Source organism: Chrysochloris asiatica, unplaced genomic scaffold (assembly GCF_000296735.1).
Source record: "Chrysochloris asiatica unplaced genomic scaffold, ChrAsi1.0 scaffold00075, whole genome shotgun sequence".
Lineage (NCBI taxonomy): Eukaryota > Metazoa > Chordata > Mammalia > Afrosoricida > Chrysochloridae > Chrysochloris > Chrysochloris asiatica.
Window position 1 is genome coordinate 9,101,887 of NW_006408593.1, and position 15,230 is coordinate 9,117,116.

Sequence of the window (15,230 nt, forward strand, 5' to 3'; positions counted from 1 at the left end):
GACCTTGCAGTCCAGGACTCCAAGTTTATATGATTACACTTTTTTCAAAATGGCTGATTTGAATACAGCTTGGGAAATCCCTGACAATTAAATGATCAAAGCCTCATCTTTTCTCCCGTGGAGCGGCTGGTGGATTGGAACCGCTGACCTGGCAGTTAGCAGCCTAGCGTGGAACCCACTATGCCACCAGGGCTCCTTCTGGGCCCGTTCAGTTGCCTGAATTGGAATTGACTCAAAAGCAAGTAGTTTAAAAAGACCTGTCATGGTTCAGTGGTGGACTTAACTTCATGTGGGAGACCCAGGTTTGATTCCTGGCCTAGGTATGTCATACATGGCCACCACTTGCCTGTCAGTGAAGGCTTGGGGCTTGAGTGTTGCTATAATGTTGAGCAGGTTTCAAGGAGCTGCCAGACTAAGATGAGGAATAAAGGCCTGGTGATCTATGTCTGACAGTTGGTCAGAGAAAACCCTGAGGATCACAAGCATCCATTCCTGTTGTGCATGGGTGACTATGACTCTGTGACAGCCAGCTCTAACATTTGACCTAAAACCAACTCTTCCCTTGACTGTTGCACAGTGCTGTCTAATAGAAATAAAATGTGATCCACAGATATCTTTGAAAACGTATTAAGGAAGTAAGGAGCCTAGGTGGTGAAGTGGATTATGTGCTGGGCTACTAACCGCAAGGTCGGTAATTTGAATCCACCAGCCACTCCAGTCGAGGAAGAGGAAGCTTTCTGCTCTCATGAAGGTTTATAGCCTCAGAAATCCTACACAGGGTCACTGTGAGTCCAAACCAACTCCATGGCAGTGGGCTTGGTGTGGTTACTAAGAAAGTAAAAAGACATTGATGAAATTAATCTTAATACGTTTGATTTAGCCCAGTATATCTGGTGTGGCGTTGTAGGATAAGCACTGGATTAGTAACTTCAAGGTCAGTAGTTCAAACCCACCAGCTGCTCTCGGAAACCTGATACAGGGTCGCTATGTGTCAGAACTGACTCGATGGCATACAACAACAACAATAGCTAAAATACTGTTATTTAAACATGTAATCAATATAAAAACATTAATGAGATATTTTCCACACTTTTTCATAGCAGGTCTTCAAAATTTAATATAGCTCAGTTCAAACTAGTTACATCTCAAATACTCAACAGCCACATGCTACCATATTGCAAGGGGTAACTGAAGGGTGAAGGGGGAGAGAGAAAGAACTGGAACTAGTTTAAAGTGACTAATGATAGTTCTTATTTTGGTCCCATTGCCCAAGGCCATTCCTTGACATTGTCCCTCTAGTGTCCCTATCCCAGCAATCGATCAGCCTTTCACAACCAAAGGAGGTAGGTTGAGAAACCTGCACAAAGTCTGAGGGAAGAGGTGGACTGAGGTGCTATAGAAGGTGCAGGCAGGACTGCGGGGAAGGCCCCCAGTTCCAGGAGCTCTCCATCACCCTACAGAGAAGCAGAGTAGTGTAGACTCCCAGCATTCTCTGCAAATCCACTCCTAAGGTGGGAGTGCTGTTGAAAGAATGCTCGATATGAGTTGAAAACTTGAGTGTTTGTCTCAGCTCTGCCCGTACTAACTCTGTAACCTGACAGACTCCCCGCACTTTTCTGAGCCTCAGTGTTCTCATCTACGAAACAGGTATAAACAGGCTGCTCTGTGCTGGCCCTCTCATGGCTTCTCTGAGGAGCAGGGCCACGCAGGAGGCCTTGGTGTGAGATGATGTACAGATGCAGGTTGCAGTACCAGCCCGGATGGCCATGGCCCACTTTCTTCTCTCTGTCCCCAGCTGACTCAGAGCGACATGCTGCAGGTGGAACCGTCCCTGCTGCAGTACCCTGACTGGAGGGGACACCTGTTGTGAGTAGTTGCTGTGAGCCATTGGTTCTCAAATGGGGTGGTATTGTGACCCAGGGGACACCTGGAAATACCTGGAGATGTTTTTGATTGTTGCAGCCAATAGAGGCCAGAGATACTGCTAAACTGCCTACAATGCACATGGCAGCCCTCCACAACGAGGAAGCATTCAGGGGGAGAAGGCTACCCTAGGCTGCAGGCCTGGCCCTGGGCACATGGGGCTTAAAGGGCCTCCTGAAGCATCATCAGAGCACTCATCCCTCTTGCCAGTCCCACCCAGCTCAGGAGTCCCTTTAGGAGTATAAGGGAAGCCAGAATCTGCATGAGGATTTTCCTAATGATTTGTTGTTGTTATGTGCCGTGGAGTCGGTTCCGACCCATAGCGACCCTATACAGGGTGTCCGAAGCTGTAAATCTTTACAGGAGCAGAACGCCTCATCTTTCTCCCGTGGAACAGCTGGTAGTTACGAACTGCTGACCTTGCGGCTCACAGCCCAATTCGTAACCACTAAGCTACCAGAGCACCATCAAGTCACTTTTGACCCATACTTACCCTGTATAGGGTTTCTGAGGAGCAGCTGGTGAATTTGAACTGCCGACCTTGTGGATCAAAGTCCAGTGCTGATCCTACAGCACCACACTGGGGTCCTTCCTAATAAAAGAACTGAAAAACAAACCAAACCCTTAGTGTCATCCTGTGGATTCTGGTTCACAGTGATCTTGGATAGACTTTCTGTGACTGTGAATCTTATGAGCACAGACAGTATCATCCTTCTCCCGAGGAATGACTGGTGGCTTTGAACTTCTGAACTTTTGGTTAGTGCTCCAGCATTTATCCTACAGTGCCACCAGGGTTCTTTAAGGATTAGCTGTTGTTAAATGCTATCGCATCGGATCCTACTCATAGTGACCTTGTATAGGGTCTCCAAAAAGTGGCTGGTGGGTTTGAACCACTGATCTTGCTGGGAGCAGTACAGTGCTCATGGTTTGTATTTATTATACACTTCCTATGGACCAAATGCCCTGTACAGGGTCGCTATGAGTCGGTTCCGACTCCACGGCACATAACAACAACAACAACAATGGACCAAATGCTGTTCTAAGGGCTTAGGAATAGAGCAGGATTCGGTTTCCAGGTTGGTTACAGAGCAGAATAGTAGGGTCTGGGGTCAAACCACTGGGTCTGAATGTGGATTGCCACTTAGCGTCAAAGGATTTTATTCCTTTGAATCTCAGATACTTCATCTACAAAATGGAAATAATGAAGGGCCTTTAAAAAGTTCATGGAAAAAATCCATTATCTTTCAATTCCATTTTTCCACACATTTTTTGAAGCCCTTTGGTAATAATGGTAGTTGCACCATAGCATTATGATGAAGATTCAGTGAGTAAAATTTTCTACACAATACCTGCCTAAGGTAAATGCTTAATAAATATTAGCAAGAATAACTGTCTTTCTAATAGCATTATATCATTTTTGTCATGAGCTAGGGTTACATATGTGGAGTTAAAGGATCAGCACTGGACTGCTAACCACAAGGTTGACAGTTTAAACCCACCAGCTGCTCATTGGAAATGTGATGCAGGGTTGCTATGAGTCAGAACTGACTCGATGGCACTTAACAACAGGGCCGCATATAATGTTCTCAGTCTCACTGTAGAAGGGTGGGGCGCTGGGTGTGCTAGAGTTACTGAGGAGGAATGCCTCAATGCCTGTGAGTGAAGGAGGGTGGGAGGTGGGCAGAGACAATCCCTGACCACCCTCCCCTCGCGGGACTGGAGGAGGGTGAAGGCAGCTCCCCAAAGAGTCACCAAAGGAGCTTCAGGATGCACAGGTTTGAGGGTCCCCTGGCAAGCACTGACCGCCTGTCTATCTGTCTATCTGCTTGTCTCTAGCCTCCGAGAGGAAGTGGCCAGGTTCCTGTCTTTCTATTGCAAGAGCCCAGCACCTCTCAAACCAGAGAACGTGAGTAGATGTAACACCCCACTCCCCAACATTAGGTTGGCCTGGGTCTAGATAGAGTTGGGTTCTGCCTTTCATTTAGTTTTGATTTATTTCAAGGTTGATTTGGGGATACCTTTTTTCTAATCTAAGACATTTAGAGTCTGGATACATTTCTGCCCCACTTTGTCCTTTGGTCCCACAGCTGCGGTCAAGACTCACAGAGGGACCAGCTCCCCGAATCCTTGCTCAGTTGTTCTTTAGCAAGGTCCACACTCAGGAGCTTACCTGGCAGTCAGGCCTTTGGGCACCTGATGGACATGGAGGAGGGACTGCCTGGCTCTCCCTCTGTGCCACCCTGGAGTAGAGGCTGTGGGTCCTTGCTCTCTCCTCAGACAGGCTCATATTTATCCCATTTATCGGCCTCAGGTGGTGGTTCTAAATGGCTGCGCCTCCCTCTTCTCTGCCCTGGCCACGGTGCTGTGTGAGGTGGGGGGTAAGTAGACTCTGGGGGCTGCATGATGCCTGGCAAGTCCCAACTGCCTGGCCCCATGAGCTGTATCAGAGTGCTTTTAGCTGTAATACAATACCAGCCTAATAGACTAAGTGGGGCTCAAAGAAGTGGCTCAGTAGGACAACTCAGGGTCAACAGTTCCAGACAGATGAGTGTGGTATCAGGGTTCTCAGCTGCCATTGGGAGATTGTCTTGACCTACCTTCATGGTCAAAACTTCATATGACAGCACTGATGGTCCCCAAGTAGGAAGAAAGGGTTGAGGCTGTACCTTGCTTGTCTCTGTCTTTTTTAACCAGGGCTGGAGTAGAATCCCACCTCAGAAGAGTGCCTTCTAGAAGAATTCTTATGTCTTACTGGTTAGAATCAGTCCTTGGCACGGGGGACTAGGAGAACCACGGTTGGCTCATCCCCTGAGGCTGGGGGTGACCCCCCTTTCTTGGCGGTAATATCTGAAAACTATAATGCTCTCTTAGCAAGGTTGTTGTTGTTGTTGTTGTTGTTAGGTGCCATCAGTCGATCCCAGCTCATAGTGGCTGGTGAGCTGGAACCAACTTTGCAGTACAGCACATTATATGGTGTCCGACACCAGCCTACAGTTGTTACATTTGAGCCCATTGCTGCTGCCCGTGACAGTCCATCTCTTTGGGGGTCTTTCTCCTTTTCACCAACCCTCTACTTTACCAAGCATGATGTTCTTCTCCAGTAACTGGTCCCTTCTGAAAAGATGTCCAAAATATTAGAGATGAGGTCTCACCATCAGGCTTCTAAGGAGCATTCTGCCTATCCTTCTTCCAAGACAGATTTGTTTGTTCTTCTGGCAGTCCATGGTTCTTTGAATATTCTTCTCCAACACCGTAATTCAAATGCATCTATTCTTCTACAGTCTTCCTTATACATTGTCCAATTTCCACATGCATATGAGGCTATTGAAAATACCATGGCTTGGATTAGGCCTGCCTTCATCCTCAAACTGACATCTCTGCTCTTGAACACTTTCAAAAGAGGGCTTATGTAACAGATTTGCCTAATTCAATACCTTATTTGGTTTCTTGACTGCTATTTGCATGAATATTGATAATAGAGCCAAGCAAAATTGACAAGTTCAGTGATTATTTTTTCATTATGATATTTATTGGTCCAGTTGTACAGATTTTTGTCTTCTTTACATTGAGGTGCCATCCATATGGAAGGTTAGTCTTTGATCTTCATCAGTAAGTATTTAAAGTCCTCTTCACTTTTAGCAAGCTAGGTTGTGTCATCTACATATGTCACGTTGTTAATGAGTCTCCCTCCAATCCTGATGCTACATTCTTCATATAATACAGCATTTCGTATTGAATAAGTATGGTGAATGGATACAACTCTGGCTCACAGCCTTCCTGTTTAGCAAGGCAGAACATTGCATTGGCTGTTGAGTAGGAAAGCAGCAACATCTGCCTTAAGGGCTCTGGTAGTCTTAAGTACTGATAATGGTCAGGGGTTATTGGTTGCAAGGATTAATAACATTGATTGGCCATATGCCATGTTCCAGGTACTGGCCTAAGGATTTACATGTAGTATGATACTTAATTCTTATAACACCCCTAGAAGGTAGGTCCACCACCACACCACCATTCATTATTAGAAACGGAAGTGATCTCAGTGGATTCCAGCTTTAGAAGGATTTAGGGAGCTAGAAACGTGCTGTTGTAGGAGGGAGCATCCCCTAAATGTTCCCCAAGGATGTTGAAGGCTGGGAGAAGCAACAAGGCCGGGGAAGAGGGTCCTGGGGTATTCTGGTCAGCGGGTGACTAGCTCATGTTCCTCTCAGAGGCTTTCCTGATCCCGGCGCCTTACTACGGAGCCATCACGCAACATGTTTATCTCTATGGCAACGTGAGGCTGGTCTATGCCTATCTGGACAGCAAGGTGAGTGCTCCTGGGATTCCCTCAACTTGAGCTGGGACATGGAGAGGTCTGTGCTGAGGGCTCTGAAGTTGCAGGTGACAGGGGAGTGTAGAGCTTTCTGATATGGAGAGGTCTGTGCTGAGGGCTCTGGGGTTGCAGGTGACAGGGGAGTGTAGAGCTTTCTGATATGGAGAGGTCTGTGCTGAGGGCTCTGGGGTTGCAGGTGACAGGGGAGTGTAGAGCTTTCTGATATTGACTAGTTCAGTTTCCAGACGTTTCCCAAGCTCCAGGCTTTGAGACCCCTCAGGTCAATGTAGAGACCAAGGCCCAACCCCAGGAGCCTATACCCAAATTGTGGGGGGAGGGAGGGGCCTATAGCCAAATCCTGGGGAAGGGGAGGAGCCTATAACTGAATCCTAGGAGGAGACGGAGAGCCCATACCCCAATCTTGTCAGAGAGGAGCCTATGCCCAAATCATGGGAAGGGGGACGGATGAATGCCCAGGGGTGGCTGTCACAGGAACGCTTGTGACAGGAACCCTAGCCGTGAAGAGGGTGTTCCTGTGGGGCAGGATAGGAGTGGATGGCTGTAACAGGCAAGTGTTTGTTGTTCTGGAAGCTGCCATGGCAGGCCTGAGGAGAGGCCCGAGAGCTCAGGTTCAGTGGGCTGATATTGTGATGGTGGATTGGGGGTCTTTCTTCAGGTCACCGGACCGGAAACACGCCCCTTCCAGCTCACAGTGGAGAAGCTGGAGATGGCCCTGCAGGGAGCTCAGTCTGAGGTCTGGGAACCCAACCAAGCCTGGGGCTGGGGAGTGTGAAGGTCTGAGAGGGGTGTGCCTGACCTCTTCTGGGACTGGGCTATAGCCCTTGGTGGGGTCAGGGGAGTGGATGGGTGCATGGGACTGTTCTGGGGGTCAGGCTGGAGTTTGCTTCTGGAGAGCCTTCCCAGGATGGAAGAGCTCTCAAACGTCCATGCACAGAGCATCAACAAGGGAGGTGTGATTGAAGACATACCCCACCCCCCATTCTTACTCTTCACCTCACCCGGACTCCCTGAGTCTTCCTGAGAAGGTCCGTTGTGGAGCTCAGGAGTCTGCGTTTCAGTGGGTCTCCAAGGTGATTTCAGGAGAGGGGTCTATGGACCTCACTTTGATGGAGTCTGGGGCCTTCTGAAGAGTCCCTGGGTGTTTCTGCTAACTTAAAGGTTGGTGGTATGAATCTACCCAAATGTATCTCAGAAGAATGTCCTGGCGGTCTAGTTCTGAAAGATCAGCCACTGAAAACTACGAAGCACAGTTCTACTCTGATATATTGGGGTCAACTCGACGTCAAATGGTTTGGTTTTTGGTTTTTGTGACCCCCTGAAGACAGGCAGACCAGCACTCCAGAGGGTCCTTTTCAGCCCCCTTTCCACAAATCCATCTGCTTAGTATTCTTCCTTGGTTGTTAAAGCTGCATGCACTCACTGAAGGGAGCTAGGAAGGTACAGACTCCCCTCTTGTAATGCCACCAACCAGAGGTAGCCTCTCCTGGCATTGGCGCCTGCCCCTCAGGACTTTGTTCTGGGCCGTGACTGCCTTTTCATCATAGACACAAGCTGCAGGTGTGATTCTGGGTTCTGGGCCCTAGTTTGCCTCATGTTGGGTCATGAACACATACGTCCCCTTTTCCTGGAAGCCCACCCCACTATCTACCTCATCCAGTGGGACTCTGTGATCTTGGCCTTTGGGAGAAGCTGAGGGTCTCCTGTTGTATTGATTGTTCCAGGGTGTGAAGGTTAAAGGCCTCATTCTTATCAACCCCCAGAACCCTCTGGGTGACATCTACTCCCTAGGAGAGCTGCAGGAGTACCTGGAATTTGCCAAGAGGTGAGGCACCCACCCCACATCCCCGCACACCTGGGCAGACTAGGGTTCTGACGTGGGCTTTCATGGAAGGTCCTTAGGTCCCATTTACCCCCACTTCAGACTTTCACCATCTTTGACTCCTCAGTCCGATGACGATTCTTGAAAGAGGCCAGCCAGCAATTCTCTCCTTTTCTCTTTGTAACAGCAGCTCTTGTTTGTACCCCACTAAGCACGGTCCATGGAGTCCTGGTGTGGCGCTGTGGGGTTAATGCGCTGTACTGCAAAGTTGGTTTGAACCACAACGTTGGCAGTTCAAGCTTACCAGTCGCTCCTTGGAAACCCTGTACAGGGTTGCTATGGGTTGGAACTGACTCCATGGCACTTAACAACAGCAAAGCACAGTCCGTGCTAGATCTCATTTATATTGGTGTATTGTTATTGTTAAGTGCCCTCGAGTCTGTTTTCAGTCACCAACCTTGTGGTTAGCAGTCCAGTGCTGTTTCTACAGCACAACAACAGGACTTTCCTATTGGTGTGGTTGTTGTTGTTAAGTGCCATCGAGGTGGTTTCCACTCATAGTGACCTGAGGAGTGTCTGCTGAGTTTGCACCTCCAACCTTGCAGTTCAAACCCACCTTGCAGTTAAGTGCGTATCCTACAACACCACATTAGGACTCCCCCGTTGGTGTGGTGGTGGTAGTTGTGTGCCCCGGAGTCACTTCTGACTCATAGAGACCCTGCATAGGGTTTCCGAGGCTGTAAATCTTTATGGGAGTAAAAAGCCTCATCATTCTCCTATGGAACGGCTGGTAGTTTCAAACTGCTGACTTTGAGCTTAGCAGCCTGACTGGTAACCACTGTGCTACCAGAGCTCCTTCCCCCTATGGTATAGCTATCTTATTATCCCCATTTTAAAGGTGAGAAAACCAAGGCTTAGAGTGGTTGGGTGACCACATCTGTACCAAACTACACGGTTAATGTGTGGAGCCAGACTTGAATCCACTGGTCTAGAGTCCATGTATTTTGCCCCTCATGCAGTTCCTAAGGACTCCGCCTCCCCCTCGTCCCTCCCCCTGACCCCGAAGCTCTTTAAAAGTTCCACTGTAGTCTAATTTGTGCGATGGTGGTTATGTACCGTGGAGCCAGTTCCGACTCAGCGACTCTTGATAGCATTTCCGAGGCTGTAAATCTTTATGGGAGCAGAAAGTTTCATCTTTCTCCTGGAGAGCAGCTGGTTGATTTGAACTGCTGACCTTGTGGTTTGCAGCCCAACTTGTAACCCAGTGTGTTATTAGGGCTTCTTTGTAGATGACTGGTACTGAAAACAGCAGGTTTGCCTACCTGGGCTAGACCTGGGTTCCTCGATGGGGGACACACAGCAGCCCCACCTGGGAGCACACTTGCTCTGTGAACTAAGCTCTCTGCTCTCCATCACCTGCCCTCAGGCACAGCCTGCACGTCATTGTGGATGAGGTCTATATGCTGTCTGTGTTTGAGGAGTCGGTCACCTACCGCAGTGTCCTGAGCCTAGAAAGGTAAGGCTGAAGGCCCCACCCTCTGTGTCCTCCCCCACCCAACTGACTGAGCTGCTCCTTAGATCCCTGAGGGAAAAGATGGTGGGTTGGACTAAATGGGTGTTTTTCACATTTGTCTTAGTGAACTAGTTCTGTATACCAGAAAGGCCACAAGTGTGTGACTTTAAAGACCAGAAATGTTTTCTGTCAAGTTCTAGAAGCTAAAAATCCAACTCAGGGTCTCTACCCTGCTCATCCCTGAACCTCTCTCCTAGTTCTGGTGTCTGTACCAGCAAGCCTTGCGGTTCCTCTGCTGGTGGACGATCCTTACGTGGCATCTGTCTTCCCCCTGCATGCCTCTCTGTGTCTGGCTGAGTCTTTTTCATAACTCAGAAGTGATCAGGTCCACCCTACACTGATGTGACCTCAACAGACTGATTCCATTAGATTGCCTTGTGGAAGGTGATTCCATTGTATCCCTTCGTATTCAGCCATTACTGAAGATAGTCTGCTCTAGACTATTGTTTGGCCAACCCCCCAGGAATGATGTGTCTAGGCAAGTTGACACACAAAACTAATAACCATCACAAAATTGCTCTGTGGCACTTCTGAGAGCTCCACGGAGGGGCTGGGTGGGTGGCAAGCTGGACTCCTTTGCTGTTTCCTTCACTCCCAGAGAAGCACCAGTTTCTTTCCTTCCTTCATTATGTGCCATACACTTCTAACTACTTAAACATTAAATTTGTTGTGCAGTGCCGTCGAGTTGGTTATGACTTACAGCGACCCTGTCTGGGGTTTTCAAGGAGCAGCTAGTGGGTTTGAACCACTGGACTTGGGGTTAGCAGTCCAGGGCTTATCCTCCAGTGCCACAGTAGGACTCATTGTGAGAGAGCTGGTCTGTATAGTCAAACAATAAATAATGGGAGCTGTGAATTCATTCATCCTTTCATTTGTTCAACCAACATGAATGAACTCCCTCTGTTCCCACACTGCCCTCTGCAGGCTGCCTGACCCCCAGAGGACCCACGTGATGTGGGCAACCAGCAAGGTAAGGGTCAGGGAGGTGGGAGGGGTACAGAGGTTGTGGAAGTGGCTCCTTCTGGGGAGGACTGGCCACTCCCTGGTGTATTATCCTCTGGCAGGACTTTGGGATGTCTGGGCTGCGCTTTGGCACGCTGTACACTGAAAACCAGGATGTGTCCGTTGCTGTGGCTTCCCTCTGCCGCTACCATGGCCTCAGTGGCTTGCTCCAGTACCAGATGGCACAGCTGCTCCGGGATCAAGGTGACTTCCTAGACCTGGGGCAAGGGGTCTAGTCAGTCTGCTTGGAGGGAGGGATTGATTGGCCCACATCAGGGCTGCTGCTCTCGGGAGAAGAATTCAGAGTGGTTTTTGAGAAAGCTCTGGGTCCACACTGGATTCACAGCCAGCATGGTCACTGCTGTATGGGTGGGTACATTACTTCATCTCCCCGAGTTTCAGTTTCCTTTTCTGTAAAACAGGGATCATAGTGGTGCCTGCCGGGTAAGGTTACTGCGATTTGTAATTACAATCAGGATAGAAATAGCATACAATCGGCATTTGGTCAATGTGAACTCATTACTGTGACCTGTGAGCATGGGAAGACGGTTGTGAGCAGACACTAAGAGACATTGTCATGATGAAAGGATCTCTGTGCGCATCTCTTCTGCTTCTACCTTCAGGGAGTGAGTGTAGGTAGCAAAGATTACTTGTCACTGCTATTAATTACTGAACCCATCTGGGTGGTCTTGAGACATCACCTCATTTTATACCCATACCCCCAAAACCCACTCACTGCCGTCCAGCTGGTTCCGACTGATCGTGACCCTGTTTAGGGTTTCCGAGGCTGTAAATCTTGATGGAAGCAGAAAACCTCATCTGTCTGCCGTGGAACAGCTGGTGGGTTTGAACTGCCAACCTTGTGGTTAGCAGTCCAATACTTCTCCTACAGTGCCACCAGGGCACCTCCCAAAGTGTAGGAGGTAGGTGCACTTGTATTTACTCTGGGACAAAGAAACACACTTTGTTGCTGTAGTTTGTGAGTTTGGAGTCAGCTTGGACTCGTGTCTAACAGAATGAAACATTGCCTGCACTTGGACCCTTTGAGTCCATTGTGACGATGTTGTGACAGTTCATCCCACAAAATGAGGGTTTGCCTCATTTCTGCTGACCTCCTTTCTAACAACCAAGATGTCTTTTTCTTGTGACTAATCTTTCCTGAAGGAGCTCTGGTAGCGTAGTGGTTACACATTGGCTGCCAACCACAAGGTCAGCAGTTCGAAACTACCAGCAGTTCCGCGGGAGAAAGATGAGGCATTCTGCTCCCGTAAAGATTTACAGCCTTGGAGACCCTAGTCACTGTGAGTTGGAACAGACTCCATGGTACTTAACAACAACAACAGTCTTTCCTGATGACATGTCCAAAGGCAGCGAGAATGTGGAATTCTCCATATATTGCTGGCATCCCTGTAAAATAGTGCCACCACTCTGGAAAGCGATTTGGCAGCTGGTTTTCTGAGGCAGCTTCAAAACGTTTGTGGAAAAATGGAATTAAAAGATGACGGAATGTTTTTCCATGAACTTTTGAAGCCTTTTTATAAAAAGTTAAACACACCTTTACTAAATGATCAGATAATTCCATTCCTAGAGAAATGAAACTTGTCACATAAGAACTTGTGTATGAATGTTAACCGCTACTCAATTTACAATCCCCTAAACCTGGAAACTACTCAAATACCCTTCAGCAGGTGACCAGATAGGTAAACTGTTATACTCAAATCAGAAAATCCACTGCCATCCAGTTGATTTGGACTCATAATGCCTGCTGCCCCACCCCATGGGTCAGAGTAGAACTGTTCCGTAGGATTCCCAAGACTGATAAATCTTTATAGGGCCAGACAGCTTCGTCTTTCTCCTGAAGAGTTGTTGGTGAGTTTGAACCATCAGCCTTGAGGTGAGCAGCCCAACACTGAATCCATTGTGCCACAAAATCTGTGACAGCAGGGATTGACCTCAATGACATTGTGCTGAGTGACAGAAGCCAGTCTTGAAAGGCCACACGCAATCTGATTCCTTACATGACATTCAGGAAGAGGCTCAGCTATAGTGAAGGAGTCCTTGGTGTGGCACTGTGGGTTAATGCGCTGGGCAGCAGGATCAGTTTGAACCACAGGGTCGGCAGTTCAAGCTCACCAGCCTCCTCAGAAACCATATACATGGTGGCTGTGAGTCAGAACCGACTTGACGGCACTTACCAACAACAACACAGTGAAGGAGACCAGACCAGGGGTTGTGGGGAGTTAGGGGGAGAGTAGCAGGGGCAGTTTGGGAGAGATAAAGGGACTGCTCGGTACCCAATTGTGGTTGATGGTGACATATATTTACACATATATTAACATTTATAGAACTGTTGCCCCCCCCCCAAAAGGAGTCCTGGTGGCACTGTGGAGTAAGCACTGGACTGCTAACCACAAGGTAGGCAGTTCAAACTCAACAGTCTCCCCACAGGAGAAAAATGAGGCTTTCTGCTCCTGTAAAGATTTATGGCCTCAGAGAGCCACCTCAGGTTGGTTATGAGTCAGCATCGACTCGCTGGCAGTGGGTTCTTCAGGGGGTTTACCAACATGACACTTAGGAGCAGCAGCAGCAGCAACACGGAGGGCAGTGGCATTTTAGTGGTGGAATTCTCACCTTCTCTGCAGGAGTCCTGAGTTCGAGTCCCAGCCAATGCACCTCAAGCACAGCTGTCAATCTGTCAGTGAAGGCTTGCGTTTTGCTGCAGTGCTGATAGGTTTCAACATTGTGTCCTAATGAAGGCCGACTACGAATAAAGGCCTGGTCATCTGCTTCCAAAAAAGATCAGCCAGTGAAAACCCTGTGGCTCTTGTCCCATTGTGCGCAGGTCGCCATGAGTCAGGGGCTCACTGGACAGCAACAACATTCACACACACACACACACACACACACATACACAGGCAATAAAAAATGGGGATCATGGCCACACATCTTGGTGGCGACTGTGCTGTATGATTGTAAAGCATGTGCATTTCATGTTGTAACTGAATAAACATTTGTTTCAGTTTTGCGTCTGGGAGTGTGGAACTCTGAGAGATAATCAAGACTAAGTCTCTGAACTTAGGTGCTTTGTACCAGATACTGAGTTTTCCCTCCATCAACCAGCTCTTTAAACAACAACCACCCAAAGCTGCTATTGTCAAGTTAATTCTGACTCACAGTGACCGTACAAGACAGGGTAGAACTGTCCCTCCAATAGGGTTTGCCTCACAGGGTTTCCCTGCGGGCTGCTAACTGCAAAGTTGGCAGTTCAAACACACCAGCCGTTCTGCAGGAGAAAGAGGAAGCCCTCTGCCCCCATACAGATTTATAGTCTTGGAACCTCCAGGGAGCAGTTCTCTGTGCTATAGGGTTGCTATGAATTGGAATTGTCTTGATGGCAGTGAGTGGGTTAGCCTTTACACAAACAGATGAACACATCTTTTTCCCTCGGCATGGCTGTTGGGTTTGCCCGCCGACTTTTCAGTTAGCAATCAGTGGTTAACCACTGCAGCACCAGGGCACCTTTAACCAGTTCCAGAAAGGGCTTGGAAGCTTCTGACCTTTTTCTTATCAAATTTTGGACTAGCCTGGTGGAAGGTTGATGGGAGATTTCTCTTGCCCACACAGACTGGATCAACCAAGTGTACCTGCCAGAAAACCACGCCCGGCTCAAGGCAGCCCACACTTATGTCTCAAAAGAGCTCAGGGCCTTGAGGGTCCCCTTCCTGAGTCGCGGGGCAGGCTTCTTCATCTGGGCGGACCTGAGAAAGGTACTACAGGCGAAAGTGAAGGCTGGGAGGCACTTTGAAGCCTTCACCCTGCAGGTGGGAGGCAGGGGTAGGCAGTCTCCACAGAAAGCATCCTGAGCCCTTTCCTTCCTCATAGCACCTGTCCAAGGGCACCTTTGAGGAAGAAGCACTGCTTTGGCGCCGTTTTTTAGACAACAAGGTGCTGCTCTCCTCGGGCAAGGCCTTCGAGTGTAAGGAGCCTGGCTGGTTTCGCATTGTCTTCTCGGACAAAGCCCACCGGCTTCGCCTGGGTAAGCAGTCTGCCTTCCTATCCCTAGTCCTCACAGAGCGTGCCTTCTGTCCTTTCTGTCCCATCTTCTCATTCCTCTTGTCTCCTTCCCAGGTATGCAGAGGGTCCGGCAGGTGCTTGATGGCAAATCTCAGATGACAGCAGACCCCCTTTCTTCTCAGATGTCTCAGGAGCCGAGCATCCAGCACGAGTGAGCTGGTTGGTGACTTGTGGCCAGAGAGCCTGACAGCCACTAAGAGTCTGGTCATTCCACAGCTGTGGGAGACTTACTGGTTGTGAATGAGTTCCTTGCCAGGAGGAACCTGACTTGGCCTGACCCAAGGAAAAGCTGTTTCTTGCCCCTCCTTAAGCTGTTTTTGACCTGGACCACCTCCCCCACTCATTAAACACAACTGGGAGAAGCCGGAAGCCTCTGTTGGTTGTCATTTGCAGAATGAGGAGTCGTGACTGCTTCTCACCACAGCCCTCAGTCCCCTGAGGATGCAGAAAGGAAACAAACAACCTGTACCTGCTTTTGATGGCTCCTTTATACCTTGTTCTTGGTT

At 48.7% G+C, this 15,230-nt stretch overlaps 1 protein-coding gene across 1 annotated transcript in view; it reads left to right on the top strand.

Moving 5' to 3' along the window:
* ACCS (1-aminocyclopropane-1-carboxylate synthase homolog (Arabidopsis)(non-functional)) overlaps window positions 1-14,879 on the top strand; it is a 17,384-nt gene extending 2,505 nt beyond the window's left edge. Inside the window, exons 3-14 of the mRNA XM_006865124.1 lie at window positions 1,796-1,866; window positions 3,760-3,829; window positions 4,235-4,301; window positions 6,132-6,229; window positions 6,912-6,989; window positions 7,978-8,078; window positions 9,502-9,591; window positions 10,573-10,618; window positions 10,713-10,854; window positions 14,275-14,417; window positions 14,533-14,686; window positions 14,779-14,879. Coding sequence (XP_006865186.1) covers window positions 1,796-1,866; window positions 3,760-3,829; window positions 4,235-4,301; window positions 6,132-6,229; window positions 6,912-6,989; window positions 7,978-8,078; window positions 9,502-9,591; window positions 10,573-10,618; window positions 10,713-10,854; window positions 14,275-14,417; window positions 14,533-14,686; window positions 14,779-14,879 — 1,161 coding nt within the window. The remainder of the gene's footprint in view (window positions 1-1,795; window positions 1,867-3,759; window positions 3,830-4,234; window positions 4,302-6,131; window positions 6,230-6,911; window positions 6,990-7,977; window positions 8,079-9,501; window positions 9,592-10,572; window positions 10,619-10,712; window positions 10,855-14,274; window positions 14,418-14,532; window positions 14,687-14,778) is intronic.
* The last annotated feature ends 351 nt before the right edge of the window (window positions 14,880-15,230 follow it).